The sequence below is a fragment of the Camelus bactrianus genome, chromosome 7 (assembly GCF_048773025.1).
Source record: "Camelus bactrianus isolate YW-2024 breed Bactrian camel chromosome 7, ASM4877302v1, whole genome shotgun sequence".
Taxonomy (NCBI): domain Eukaryota; kingdom Metazoa; phylum Chordata; class Mammalia; order Artiodactyla; family Camelidae; genus Camelus; species Camelus bactrianus.
In genome coordinates, this window is record NC_133545.1 from 9,740,695 (window position 1) to 9,755,653 (window position 14,959).

At 51.8% G+C, this 14,959-nt stretch overlaps 1 protein-coding gene and 1 long non-coding RNA gene across 4 annotated transcripts in view; one reads left to right on the top strand and one right to left on the bottom strand.

Annotated features, from left to right (window-relative positions):
• The window catches only part of ARHGEF5 (Rho guanine nucleotide exchange factor 5), a 24,340-nt gene extending 14,630 nt beyond the window's left edge, over nucleotides 1-9,710 (bottom strand). For both annotated transcript variants that reach the window (XM_074366861.1, XM_074366862.1), the window contains exons 1-2: nucleotides 9,576-9,710; nucleotides 6-3,147 (exon numbers count right to left, since the gene is read on the bottom strand). In XM_074366861.1, coding sequence (XP_074222962.1) covers nucleotides 6-3,135 — 3,130 coding nt within the window. In that variant the 5' untranslated portion in view covers nucleotides 3,136-3,147; nucleotides 9,576-9,710. The remainder of the gene's footprint in view (nucleotides 1-5; nucleotides 3,148-9,575) is intronic.
• LOC123616579 (uncharacterized) lies at nucleotides 8,672-14,212 on the top strand. 2 transcript variants are annotated; one of them, XR_012508018.1, is made up of 5 exons: nucleotides 8,672-9,152; nucleotides 10,052-10,264; nucleotides 10,401-10,563; nucleotides 10,859-11,014; nucleotides 12,828-14,212. It is a non-coding gene; the product is annotated as an uncharacterized LOC123616579 (long non-coding RNA). The 2 variants fall into 2 exon arrangements; XR_012508017.1 differs by lacking the exon at nucleotides 8,672-9,152 and having other exon boundaries at nucleotides 9,759-10,264.
• The last annotated feature ends 747 nt before the right edge of the window (nucleotides 14,213-14,959 follow it).

The following is a 14,959-nucleotide window of genomic DNA, read 5'->3' on the forward strand; positions in this document are numbered from 1 at the left end:
CTCACCTGCAGGGCCCTCGGGCAGGATGGAAGCTCTGCGCAGGCCTTGCCGGTGCCAGTCCTTGTGCTTGCTGGACCCCTCGCTGGGGCCTGCAGCCTGGCCACGGCTGCCCTCTGTTGGTATCCCTGGGTCCCGTCTGTGGGGCCAGCTGGACGCCTTCTCCAGACAGGGATGGCTGGGTTTTTCTGGCTGCCTGGCTTGGCCTAGGTCCGACCTCCTCAGGCCATTGGCTCCTTCCTGAGGGGCTGTTCTTCTCAAAGATCCTCTGGCAGGGACTTCAGATTCTTCTGAGAGCCCTGATTCAGAGGCTGGTCCCTGGGCCTCTGGAGTCCAGGGGTTAGTGGGGGAAGAGGGACTTAGAAGTGTTGTCACATTGCTGAAAGCCATGCCAGGGGACACTTCGCTTTTACTCCTGCTGGTGGAAGCCAGAGTGTCTGTGGCTCTGCCCGTGGCTGGAGGCCAGGAGGTTCGCCCCCCAGAATGGGGAGTGGAAACTGTCCACTCCTGACAAACAGGCCTTGTCTTGGCTTGACCCCCTGAGTTCATGAGTCCTCCCTGAGAGCTCCTGCTCCTGCCCCTGGACTTTGGGGGTAACGGGGGTGCTTCAGCAGAGGGATCCATGATCGGGACTGGGGGCAGAGGCTTGTAGACCCTTGAGCTGCTTGAAGAAGAAACAGGAGGATGGTGGGGCTGGGGCAAATCAGGAGTTGGAGGCAACGGCTTGTTGTATCTCTGCCTGGGGGAGAAAGAGGTCTGGCTCTGGTGGGGAGTGTCTGGGGTGGAGGGCAGAGGCCGATGCTGCCTTGCCACGAGGGGGTCAGGAGCTTGGGGAGGTGGGCCTTTAGGGGGGCCATGTAGCCCTGGACCCAGGGCCACTGGAAGCGGAGGGCTGCAGCACTTCAGCGTGGGGGCCACCGCATGGAGATGGCCGTCTCTCTCCACCATAGATGGGTAGACCAGCCTCTTCTCTGGGGGAGGAGGGGGCGGGGGTTCATGGACCCTCGTATCTCTGGAGACAAGGGGTGGGGGAGAGCTGTGGGCAGGAGAACCTGGGACAGAGGCTGAGTGATGTGGGGAGCCCCACTGCTGACTGTCGGGGGGACTGCCAGGCCTTTCTGGGCTTGCGGTGAATTCCCGAGAGCCCTGCCATTGAGCCAGTAACGAACTTGCCGACTCTGGAACGATGCCGCCGCCCCTTCCGCTTTTCCTGCTCCTCCTGGGGATCACAGAGCCATAGATGGCAGGTCTGGGGGGCCTCAGGGGCAACTCTGAATGGGAGAAGGAAAGTGGTAGTCCCGCCAGGTCCGGAGCTGGGTCTGTCCCGTGGGAACCCGGAAAGGAGTTGCTTCTCAGATGCTGGCCCGGCCCTGAGCGGCTGGCTGGGGGACCCTGAGGGCTGGCCCGGCCTGGCGAGGGGAAGCCACGGAGGGCAGCTGGGGGCGTCTCCGAAGCCCCGCAGGCAGATGGGCTGTCGGTTGAGAGAGGGGCCCTGGAGGTTTCTGGAAAAGATGCAGCAACAGAGGGCTCCCTCCCGGGAAAGACAGCCGGGGGGCCGGCAGATGACGAGGCAGTTGTGCCGGGGGCACCTTCAGAGGGGCTGGAGGGCGCTGACTCTGGTGTCCTCGGGGGGGTCACAGAGGCGCTGGCAGGGACCACCTCAGCCCCCGGGCTGGATGCCGTCTCCTTTCCTGGCTCAGATTCCTCTTGCTGGTTGTTCTGGGCTGCTTCTTGGCCGGGTGACTCCCCTAGCAAAGAGCTAGGTAGAGAAATGGGCTGGCAGGACCCTCCTATTGGCTCCAGCGTAGGAGTCGGAGCTACGGGGGGCAGCTCTTCAGCGCTGGGCTCTGTCTGAGTCCCAGGAATCCTGCCCGTGGGGTAACAGACATCCGGAGACAAGTCGCAGGGAGAAGAGACCTCAGGGGCTACCGGAGCCAGTGCAGAAGCACCGTGCTCAACTCCTTCTGCTCCCTTCTCTTCTCCCACCCCCTCCCATGTGTCCCCACCCCAACTCCCTGGCTCCTCCTCGCTCGACCCCACCTCCTCCTCCTGCCCCTCTACTGGCATCCCTCTGCCCTGAACGCCCAGATCCTCTTGCTTTCCAGTTACTTTCACTGATTTCCCCACTAAGCTTTGCTTCTCCTCGCACTGAGCATCCAGGCTACTCCCTTCTGGCCCCGCCAACCCCCTCCTCTTCCGTTCCCCTTGTTCTGGGTCCTTCTGGCCCTGCCCCTTCCCCTCCCACTCACCGTAGCTCTGACCACCCAGCTCCCCGTCGTGCCCCTCTCTCTCTCCTGGTCCTGCAAGCGGCACAAGCTCTTGAACCTGCTCCTGTTGTGGCCTCTGATCTGCATCTGCACCATTAACCTGCCGTCCCATCTGTTCCCGGTCCCCTGAAAGCCCATCAGAACAAACATCCTCCCCCAAAGCTCCTTCCCCCTGAAGTGCCCCGTCCTCTCCTCCCCGTTCCTCCAGCCCCTCGGCCTCCTGGAGGCACCTGGGCCCCTCTCCCCCTGGGCTTTCCTGCCTGACAGCCCCACTTTCTGGGTCCTGCGGCTGCCTGGTGTCTACGAGGTGCTCTTCCCAGGACGGCCAGACGCTTGTCTGAGCAGAGGTGTCTGGGTGAGTGTCCTCCTTCCCTTCCGCTTGTCCAGGTCCCAGTATCAGAGAAGTGAGTTCTGGTCCAGATTCCACTTCCACGCTGCTGCCCAGTTCACTGGGTATTGGGGCGTTGTCTAGACGTTCACCCTGGTCGGGGCAGGCCCGGGGCTCTGGAGGAGTCGGTGTCCTTGCGTCTCTGTCTGCTGGGCTCTGGGGCACTGCCCCCAGGTCCGCTGGAGTGTCGCAGACGGCAGCCATCAGGTCTTCCTGTCTGCTCTCCACATCTGCAGAGGCCTCCTGGGGGACGGAGGTCATGCCCTCAGCTGCATAGTCATTCACATCCCTCCCCTCTCTCTGCGGGGTCTCCAAGAGTGTGTGTCCCTGTGCCCACTTATCAGACGGGCCCTCGCCCTCTTCCGCTTCCAGCTCCAAGGCAGGGGCCTGGCTCCCTCTCCTGGGAGCTGCGGGGCTCACACTGAACTCCGCTCCAGCAGGGACGGGAGCCAAGGCTCCACATGGGGGCTCCTCAGCTTCCATGAGGGTGGAATCCTAAAGAGGAAGAAGAGACAAAGCTTTATCACCTCTTCTGCTTTTACGCGTCAGAGGGACAGACCCTGAAGAACGGGGCACTCCTTTGGTTCCATTTATAGTCATTCTTTGGGACAAAGTATACTTCCAAAAACAAGCCAGAGAACCTATAAAATTTATCATGGATTTATTCATTTAATCAACATTTACCAGGTGATCCTGTCCAGTGTGGGGCGTTCAGCATGGAGCCTGCAGTCTTGTGGCGGAGACAGACAACAATTAGAGCACAAGACCATTGTCAGAGAGGACTGAGGTTCCCAGTGGTCATTACCCTCTAGATTGGATTATGTCACAGTGTCTCTCCCTGTCTACACGCTGGACACCGAGAGTGACTCAGTCCCATATAACTCCCAGACTCAGTGAGTGACACGCCCTAGATCTAACAGCCCAGAGAGTCTGGAGGGGGAATCTTCCTCCTAAACTGCTGATGGGATTAAAACAGGTCTGGCCATTCCGGCTGCCGGCTAGGGGACCACAGCACAGTGGCCTCTCCCTTATACAGCATCTGGATTCCACTCATCTTACTTCCTACAGGGTCTAGCAGAGCTGGTAACTAACAAAAGTTTTTTTTTTTTTTTTTTGCAATTAAAGAGGCAGCTGCTGTAAAGTGGAATGATAACTAGACTTAGGTTAGAAGCATAGTAGATACAATAGTTACCCACCCACTTCAACCAGGTCCACGAAACTGTGAAATCCTCACCGCCTCAGTGGCCCCTTCTCTCCAACAAAGCAAGAACCCTTCTCACAATTTTGACCTTCCCACCTCTCCTCTCCCTTCCAGCAGAATATCTCATCTCCTACTTTGCAAAGAATTTACAACCCAATGGAGAGGAACTGATTCAGTTTCTTGCAATTCAGAGCAACCCACATTTCACTCCTCCCACCCTTCCCCTCTGATGGAGCAGAGCACCCTCCTCTCCACGCGCCGTCTTCCTCTCCCTGCTTTCCCGGGACCTTCAGCTCTGGCTTCTCTCTCTCTCACACCTTCACCTTCTCTGTTGGAACCACCCCAGCAGAATTTAAGCACGCTCATGTCTTTCTCATCTTTCCAATGTGTAAATGGAGTTTTTCACACCTGCTGTCTTCCTCCCCTCACACCTCACCTACCTCCAACCCAGGGTCAATGGCACCACTCAGCCCACCTCCCCTGCAGTATTCAACTTGCTAACTCCAAACAAGACTCTATGGACGCTTATTTTGGTGGTTCTTGTCAGCACTGGGTACTACCGTGGACACTCATTTGACATTAGAAATACTCTTTATCTTGTTATTTGGGAGATGACGTTTTCCTGATTTAACCCCTTAAGTTTCCCCAGTCCTCTAATGAGGTTACCGTCCTCTTTGTAGCTCTTACCAGCTTGAGTTCACTTGACTTCTCCTTGGAAGTAAGTATACAGTTACATTTTATATAATTAGGTGTGTCTTTTGGTTTATCATCTATCTCAAACAATAGGTGGTAAGCGTCATGAGACCAAGAACAGTTGTCTATACCAAGCACAATGCCTGGCCATTCTACGTGCTCGGTAAACATTTTCCAATTACGGAATTAAAGTCTTGCTCCTGTCCTGGCCCGCATTCCCCATAGCTAATCAGTCACCAAGTCTTATTAACCCCACCTCCTAAATACCCCTCAAGTCTGTCCATTTTCCTCCACCTCCGCTCCAAAGCCTGGTGCAATGCTACTGTCCCCTCTTACCCTGGCCTCTGCATTGGGACACAGCTGGCTGCTGGCCTCCACGCAGCTTCTCTCCCCAGCACCTGAGTGATCCTATAAGCCCCATTTCTAGTTTAAATTCTTCAGGAGCCTCTGATGACCATTGGGAGGAAACTCAAGTATCCAGCATGGTGGATCTGCCCTCTGCTCCCTGGCCTCTGCCCTCCTCTCCAGCAGCCTCCTCACCTGTCAGAACCTCCCCCACCCCATCAGCTTCTGGTCCCTTTAGTTCACCTCCCTCTCCATCACCTGTAGGCCTTCACATGTGCTGTTCCCTGCCAGGAATCCTCTTCTTCTGCCTGGAGACCCCTTGACTTCATCTGTCACACTAAGTGCCCTTGGAGTTACACATTTCATGTCTATTTTCTGGGCCAGACCATGAGCTTTGTGAGGACATCAGTGCTGCTGTATTAACTGCTCAGTCCTCTCTGCCTGATGCTTGGTTGACCCTCAACAAAGATTTATTGCATGAATAAAAGAAGGAAGGAAGAACACAGACTTAAAAGAGGGCTGTCCAACTTTTTGTCCTGCCTTTTTTGTATCTTGCTGATTTTAAGACAATTGTAGAAATCATGTAATTTATTGGAACATTCTTTTTCTTAGTTTTAGAAAGGGGATAATATACTCCCTTTGCAAAGAGTTCTAATAAAGATTAAATAGGACAACACAAAAAATAAAGTTCATCGTTAACTCTGAAAGTAATAGAAATGTTAGGGATTGTAAGTACTGTTGGAGAGAGAGCGAGCGAGAAAAATGTGTAAGAGAGAAATACAGGATCTATGAGCTGGAAGGACTTTTAGAGACACAGAAAACTTCGCCTAATTTAAGGATGAGGGAACTGAAGATCAGGTAACTCAGACACCTGGTCAAGTTTCCTAAGCAAATGGTACAGGTGAACTCAAACGAAGTTAAGTCATCATAAGCAACCAGAAGTCGGGCTGTAAGAAAGCTGGCAGGTCACTCGTCCAGAGAAGACCCTGGGGGCCTATAGTCTCACAGCTGCACATGGACTCACACCTCTCCTGTCTGGTTTAGGGTTCAAGGAGAAGCCCACCGCCCTAAATGCCTGCTGTCTGGCTGGGATATTATACAGGTGTGCACTCTTACACAAGTCCCCCCCGCCCCCCGCCCCATACACACACACTGAGCCACCCTCTCAGGTTCTATGCAGGAGAGCCTCACATAACCAAACAGGCAGGTCTCCGGCCACCCTGCCGATGTGGTGTGTGACAACTTCTCCGCCACCTCACAGACACAGATACCGTCTGTACGGGGCCGAGGGCCACAGCTAACACAAGCATGCTGTGCAGAAGGACTTTTACGTCCTTTTTCCAGTTAATTGACACAGTGCCTGATTTGCACCCTACATTCAGCCCTAAGTACAAAATACTATAATCACTCTGGTTGATACCATGACGTGACCCTATTCTCCTAACCGCACGTTAAATAACATACTTGCTCACGGTAAACACTTTCTGAAACTTGGCTCCTACCTGCCTAAGGAGACCATGTCACTCAACCTGTAGCCACCCCTCAGTGGTATGTGTATTGTCCCGGCCCTCCACCCAGACACCCTGTCAAGTCCTCAAAGCAAGCGGCCTCTAAATACATAAGCGTATTTCTGCTACATTCAGGTTATGTCTACAGACAGCGTGTGCGAGGTGAACACCTTCAGTTCCGTGCGAGGTGAACACCTTCAGTTCCATGCTAGTGACACTGAGTGTCTGTCCCCTGCAACCCCATCCACGTGACTATTTTTTTTTAATCGAAGTATAGTCACTTACAATGTGTCAGTTTCTGGTGTACAGCATAATGTTTCAGTCATATATATATACATACATATATTCGTTTTTATATTCTTTTTCATTACAGGTTACTAAAGGTATTTAATATAGTTCCCTGTGCTACACAGAAGAAATTTGTTTTTTAATCTACTTTATACATAGTAGTTTACATTTGCAAATCTTATCGACATTATTTTCAACACTCTCTTTACCCGTTTGGAAACACCAGTGGTCATGGGCTCAGCATTTCCCTATACTTGATTCTGCCCTAGAAATCCTACTGGAATCAGGCATTCCAAGCCTAGAAGGTGACAAAGCTAGAGGGCATCTGTTAAGTCGTAGTTTTACTCACATAAAGGCAGCAGGAGAGAGACTTCTGGCACTGCCCCATGCCAGAGCCGCCTCCTGGCCTCCCCCACTGAGGGGGAACGATCGCTTCTATCTGAGCACAGCAAAGGCAGAGCATGGCACCATGGTGATCCGGCCTTCCTCCAGACCAGAGTTGTTTCTGCATCTGTGGACCTTATCCACTTGCGACTTCTATCAAGACAAAGCTCCGAGTCTCCCCAGTAACACGGTGTGTGACAGAACTCAGCATCCCCCTAGGGCGCCCCAGTAGCTTAGCTATTGCCCATTTCTAGTAACTAGATGTGAACCTGTACTTTAAAGGTTTCCCTCCTCCTCACCCCGGCCCCCATCACACTGCTTCTTCCAACCAACGTCAAGTGCCTTGTGTACTTTGAGGACCGTGCTCCCTGGATTTTTTAGCGGCGTCAGTTTGCAACACTCTGACTTACACCACAAACCACTGATGTGCTCTTGAAGTTACAATACTTCGGCGTTTACACAGCATCGTCTATATTCTACCTTAGGAAAATACCCACCAAACTGAAAGATATGTGCTCAGTTTGATTTCAGAAACAAGATCACCAGATCGGTGGATGCCTCTATTCACTGTTTGACATTATTGCTCTTGATGCTATAAAGATATCAAAGCAAGAGTAGCTTTCTGGACCACCAACTGCTAAGCCCTGTGCTCTGCTCATTTTAGGAACATCCCATCATCCCAGTGAAAACTGTAATAAACACTTCTTTCTATTCTCTAACCTCTGAAAATATCACATCACCCACTGCCTGGTAGAACCGATGGGGACACAGACCATGGTGAGTGGCAGTGGGTACATGTACCCCACAAGCCCATCCATGGCCCTGGTGCCGTCCACACAGATGTGAGTGGAAGTGACCTGTTTGTGTCACCTGCAACGTAGACCCAGAGGGTGACCTTCTTCTGGTCCACCTTGTAGACACTATACATGACCAGCTCCTGTTCCCTCTGCAGACCTGGTGAGTGACTCAGCCCTGTCTACACCAGATGCTATACCTCATCTGTTTGGGTCTACACCACTTAAGTGACGCTGACCTCCTTGTCCACACCACACAGTGAATGACCGCTCCAGACACCATGAATGACATGTGCCTGTCTATCCCACAGACACTGTGGCCACAGACAACCCCAGACACACCACGCTGTGGGCAGCCACACGCTCTAGGGGCCTGGATCTGTGAAGACTCTTGACCATATTTAGAATCACTATATTCTTCTGGTAAGAGGGATTCCTTTACACACCTCCTGATGGCATCCATTCCTCCTGCTGGACAGTCTTGCTCAGAATTGACACCCCACATCCCCCCCAGCACCCCAAGAGCCCCCTCAATGGCCATGGCTCCAGTTTCAGGCCCACAGATTGGTGAACAAGCAATTCCCATTTTGCCAGGGCCGAGGCCCGGAGCTCCTTCACACCCCAGGTGTGGCTGGAGCAGGAAGTCGGAGCAAGGGGCCACCACTGGGAGCTCTCTAGCCAGGAGCTGCGATTCCTGAAACAGCCAAGGATGCAAGACCCTGGAATGCAGGGGAGGGCGGGGGTAGCAGAAGGTAAGAAGCTAGAGAAGAAAGTCGCCCTCTCTCCCTTGTCTGTTGGACACACCTTTTCCCCTCAGTCTGACAAGCGTCCTGGCCAGAGTTCACTTCTAGGGAGACAAGAGGGCAAATCAGTCTTGGGAATCCAAGATCCAGGAAGGGGAGCAGGGCTGAGACCTGAGGACCAGGTGGCTCCAGGATGGGCTCTCCTAGGACAAACTCGCTGCTGAGGGCAGTGCAGATGATGCCAGCTACCAGAGCTCCCAGGGGGGTGTCCTACAACCACCCCCCCCCCAGCTCTGAAGCGCTCCCTTCTCCCCAAAGTTCTGAATGCCCTGTTGTGATCACCAGGAAGCTTTGGAAGGACTCCCCAGGTGTAGGGAAACAGGGTGGGGGCAGGGCAGGAGTCTTTTTTGTTACAGGTTAAAGCACCTTGGCTAACAGAGAAGAGCCGCGTACTTAGACAAACACGGTATGCGAATCCAAAGGAAGATAAATGAAGGAAGGCCCAGGCCTGGTGAAGAAAAAGGAGCCAACAAAACATCTCCAGGTAGGGAGTCCGTCCACAAAGGGCCTCTCAGTTACTCCTTATTGTAGAGGTTGGCTTTCCCCAGGGCCTAGACTTTGAAGAAAGAGCCCTGATCACCGGCCCGGGGCACATCCAGGGGCGGGGTGCCCATTTCCAAGGCGGGACCAGGCCGGAAGCAAATTTTTCCAGGGGGGAGCATTTGCTCCAGCTTCCCTCCTCTCCCAGCCCAGGGGGGGACTCGGTCCCACGCCCCGAACCCGGCCTCTCTGCCCAGCTCCCGCCCTCGCCGCGCTTTCCGGAGCCCGCGCCCGGCACCCAGCTGGGGCAGGTCCCAAGGTGAAGGCCTCGATCCCGGTGCTTCCCGCCCCGCCCTGACCTCCGCCGGGGCTCTCCGGCCGCCGGCCCGGGGCGGGGCGGGGGGCCGCGCGGGCGGAGGGCACCCACCTGGCCAGTGTCACATGCTGTCCGGACCCAAGAGTCCCCTCCGGGCCCCCGGCGCAGGCCCCGGCCGCCCCGCCCGGCCGGGAGGGAGGGATCTGGTTCTCCTCGGAAGTTTCAGGTGAGGAAACCAGGGACACACCTTCCTGGGGGAGGGCCAGGGCCCGTCGGCGCCGGAGCCTCATTGGCGTGAAGGGAGCTCCCGCGTCAGAGCTGGGAAGTGCCGGCCGGGCCGGGAGGGGAGCCCGGGCGCGGAGCGGGGCGCGGGGCCGGGCGCACCCGGGCCGCGGCCGACGGGGCGCGCCGAGGGCGCGGGACGCCCTCCTGGGCCCGCCTAGGTCTCCGATTCTTGCCTGGGCGTTCCTCCGCCCCGGTGGTTCTTCAGGTCACTACCTGAGCCGCTGCTATTTTCCTCCCGGCCAGTCCGCGTCCCTGAACGTCTGAGTGTCTGTGTTCGTCCGTCTTTGCATCTTTATCTTCAGGTCACAATGTTAATTGCCCTTCCTTGAAGTCTACCCGCCTCTCCCTGTATCAGGAAGGGTGTCCCCTGCTCTCTCCACCTCTTTCTCCCTCTCGCCTGTCCCGTGCTCCCCTGTCTCTCCGCTTTGTCTCCTTCGACTCCCTGGGAGGCCATGTCTTCTGCCTGGGAACGCGCATCCCTGAAGCAGCATGAGCACGTCTTTCCTCCGTGTATGGTGAGTTCACGTCTGGCAGGGTGGTGCCGTCTGCTTTCTTCCCAGAAACATGTGTGTGTAAGTATCTAAGCCTATGTCTCAGGCCTGTGGGTTTTCTCATGCCTATATTTTTTTTTTTTCCGATTTTTTTTTTCAGGGAAACCTTGTTTTCTCTTGGCCTCTGAGGCCAAGGCTGAGTGGGTCTATCTTCATGACTCTCCACAGACGTCAGAGAATGCCAAAATGTTCTACAGTGCAGACACACACACACTCACACACACACACACAAGAATCCCTCTCATGGGGGACAGAGATTTGTGGTATGTTCATTTCAGTTACATCAGCCCCCACCACCTCACTCATTACTCCGGGGGTTTCCGTAGTGAAATCAATCAAGTGGAATCATAATGGGTTTTCTGCCTGTTTTGTTCTTGGGAATGCCATGATCTATAATCCCAAACATCTACTCAGTTAGACCATTTCCGGATTACTGTGCTCATTTCTTACTGTGCCCATCGGCTGCTGCACTGATCCCAGCTGACCGGGCCTACCAGTGCTTGGAAGGGGGCTTTAGGATAGACAAACATTAAAGCAGAATGGTTTCTTTTCCAATAGAGTCCTGAAGCATCTCTATGTTCAAAGAATGTGCTACTTTGATGGTGTTATTATGAGGGGCTAAGCCCTAAACGGTCCAGGAGCCTTCAGCCTACTCCAAGGTGCCGAGTAGGATGTAGGAAGCCATGGGGAAAACCAGGACTCCTCAGAGTTCAGGTATGTAAGGGCAGGCCTCGCACAGACCATGAGCTCAGCAAGAGGAGGAGAATGGGGTTGGAGGGTGGATGGGTGCACTAAGTCAGAGAGTTCCAGCTAGAACTGTCATTTCTTGGTTGGGAGAGAAAATTCAGTTTCTAATGGGTGAGCAAAGTTAGTAAACTTCTGATCCTTGGGCAGAAGTTGCTGATCCCTGCTCTGTTCCACACTGCCTCCTGGGAGTGGGCGGTACGCTCCAAGTCTCCAGAGCTGCCTTCTAAAGCAGCCTGGCTGTTTGTTCTGCTCCACTCTGGCTTCTCTAGGTTCTCCCTCAGCAACTCTCTAGCCCTTTATTCCCTCTGAATGTCAAGTCTCATAGATTTGACCTCCCTTTGTTCTGCCAGCTCTAACCTATCAGCGTTTTTGTTTTTTTAATTCACCACCCTTGATTCAGTGACCTTTGGGTCATTGAGAGTTAGGCATACGAGCTTGCCCTGAATTTTCACCTACTAGTGAGATGGAGGGAAGTTAAAACTCACCAACTGGGGAGTTGATCCTTTCCACAGGGCACACCCATCTGCAGAGGATTTGCACGTGGGGACCGATCCAGCACCCCAGGCTCCTCTTCCCTTCCCCTTGCCAACTAGGGTTCTCTTTCTTAGCTTCTTTACCCTTTCTTGATGCTTGCTCTTGGTGAATGGGCTTCTTAATCCAGCCAGACACCCTATCCCAACATCCTGATTATTTCATTTGGGCCTCGATTTCCTCTACAAAGGCCCAGAGAGGAAAAGGAACAGTACAGTAAAAAGAGGGTGGGTTTTAGATTCAGGCAGGAGTGGATCTGGATCCCGCCCTCTCCACATACTGAGTGCACAGGTTCGGCACATTCACCTTCCTGTGCTTCACCTTAATCTTTCTATGCTTCATTTCCCTACTGTCTTAAGTGGCGATGATAATATTTAATCACAGCTGCTGCACTGGGTTGTTGGGGTGATTGTCAGGTAATCTACAGGCTCATCTCAGGACACGGGTAGAAGGTGACCGGTCCGGGTTGGTTTCCTTCCCTAATAGTGCCTGACAGTTAGACATGATGAATGAATAAATTTACAATAACAAGGTGATAAGAGCTGGGAAAGGTAAATCGATCCAAAGTAAAGTTATTTTAAAGTGAGAGCTACATTCGATGGGGGAAAAATAAAAGGTTCTGGTTTGGGGGGGACATTTTAATCGGAGACAGTGCCTTTGAGATCCAGCCATGGTGGGGGAAGGACAGAGAACTGTCCTGTGTAGTCAAGGGATTGGGACCTAAGGGATTACAGTGACCTTTTTTGAAGCAGGAACTCATTGGAGTTCTCCCTGGGCTGTCACTGCCCCAACCAGATGTGCTCCTGGGGCCACCATCCCATGTTACTGGCTGTGTGGCCCTCCCACTTGGTGAACCCTGACCCTCAGCTGGTCCAGTGCTAGTTTCTGAATACTGCCCTGGCCTTTCTGATCCTGCTTTTTTCCTGATTCTGTGGCCCACCTTTGAACCTTTTGGAACTGATTTTGAACTCAATTCTTTTCTTAACTTGGTTGAACATGGTCTCTCCATCTTTCTCCTTTAAATCCACCCTGGGGATTGGCCAGTGTGGTTCTTAACTATCCAGTTCCATTCCGATGAACATATTTTTCTTTTGGATCCTTGGTTTCCCTTTGTTTCTTTCCTTGGTTTCCCTTTATTTCTTCTCTCAACCTTTGCAGATGGGCACTAGCCTAAATATAATGATGTTCAAAGTATAAAGAGTAATGCCTCATTCTTCTTAAAATTCATTTACTTAATGTGCATTTTTAGAAACCACATATGCAAAGGCCGAGTCTCTGCTCCTAAGCAGCCCTCAGTCTGACTGAAGGACGAGCAAGCAGTGACAGCAGAGTGTGATGCGTATTAAGCTGAGACCAGCACAGAGTGGGATGCAAGCATGGAAGGGAGAGCATGCCTGGGGACCAAGAGAAGGCTTATTGGATAAGGTGATGTTTGAGTTGACTTGTGTAAACAGGCACTCTGCTCCGCGGTGGAGAGGAGGACGGAGGCAAGGCATGCCAACAGCGGGAATGGCATATGCAAACATGGAAGCACGAGCACACTCTGTTCAGGGAAGAACAAACGGTGTGCTTGACATGAAGTGTGGTAAAGACATGCCAGAGAAGAAAAGGGAAAAAGAACTGGCAACTATGTAAGGTGATGGCTGTTAGCTTGATTGTGGTGATCATTTCATAATGTATGTATATATTGAAACACCAAGTTGTACACCTTGAATATATAGAATTTGTCAATTACCCTCATTCAAACTGAACAAAATCCTTTAAGGAGCCCCAACTCTGGAAGTACAGAGCCCTAACTCAGTAGCACGTATAGCCTCCTTTGTGATCTGCCTGCCTCCCTGGCTTTCCCACTACCCCCAGGTGTCTAGAAGCTCATAGTTCTTGAAATTTCTCCTATGGGTATGTTCTTAGCTTGGGTGCATATATCAGAGGAAAGTACACATGCCTCTGTATCATATTCAATTAATTATCTCCAAAATGTCTGGGAAATAATGTCTAAGAATGACCACATCTTTCCACCCAATGGTTACTGCCAGGGTAGGGTGCCAGCCGCTGTAAAGTGACAGCAGAAGCCTAACCTGTCTGGCAGTCAGCAGTTCCTGTTCATATGGTGTCACTTTTTTGGAGTGTCTGGTTTTGGGATGTTTCAGAAGTTCTCCCACCCCAAAATCTTGGAAGATAAGGATGGGGATGGAGATGGGGATGATCCCTGTTTGCAAAGAGACTAAAACCAATGAAGTCCATTCAGTGGAGTCCTGGCTCTATTGCAGTGGTTCCCAAACCTGGCCAATCAGCAAAACATTCAGGGAAGATTTTTTGTTTGTTTGCTTGCTGCTTGTTTAAGTGTCCCATGTGATGATGATGAGGCCAGATTTGGGACCCTTGATATAAAAGTGGTAGTTCTTTACTAGAAGTTTTTTTTTTTTAATCATAATCACCTAATGAGTTTTATGAATTTGCCCTAAGCCTGTGGAGTTTTCATGGCGTGGGGGTCAAGCAGAACTCCTGGAAAAGGCTCCTTGCTAATTTGGATGCCTCATGATCACGGGGACCCTCTGATCGACATGATCAACAGCAGTGGTTTTAAAACATCTTTTATCCTACCTTCTTTCAATAAAAACATTTCAACAAGTATCCCCAAAATGTGTGTTAATATATAAGTGTTTTATTCATTTATAAACTATATGCATGTACTTCCTCATAATATGCAAAAAACAGACATTTAAAAGAATGAGGTAAAAATAAATATAATGAAAAGTTCTAATATTTCATCTCATTCGCCATCTGAGCATCCCACTGTGTGGACCTCTACAGAAAGAATGGGACCAGTGGTTCCTTAATTGGACCTCAGCTCTCACTTAGATTTTATAGTCTCTGGTAGCTGTCTAAAAGAATGGCCTCCCCCGCCAACCCAAATACAACACTTACTCATTAATTTAATTCACTCAGTCATTATCATGTTCCCATTATGTGCAAGGCATTGAATGAGGGGCTGAGGATACAGTGGTACACATGGCCCTTATAATGTCAGCTTATATAATGACAGCACAGAAACATTAAACAAGTGATTATTTAATAATTATGTTGTCATCATTTTAATGGGTGCAAAAAGTAACCTAAAAGAATGACCCCATTTGGAGAGTTAGAGAAATCAGCAGTTTGGAAATAATATTTCTGCTGAACTCTAAGGATGAATAGACAGGATTAGGCAGAGAGCATGGGGAAGAGAGTTTCAGGGGGAGGGAAAGGACACACAGGAAGGTCACTGGTTCATTTTAGGAACTGAATGAAAGCCAGAGGGAAGGACAGTGGCACAAAATGAAACTGCTGATGTCAGTGGGGACCAGAGATCATGGGGGCGTAGGTGACCACACTAAGGAT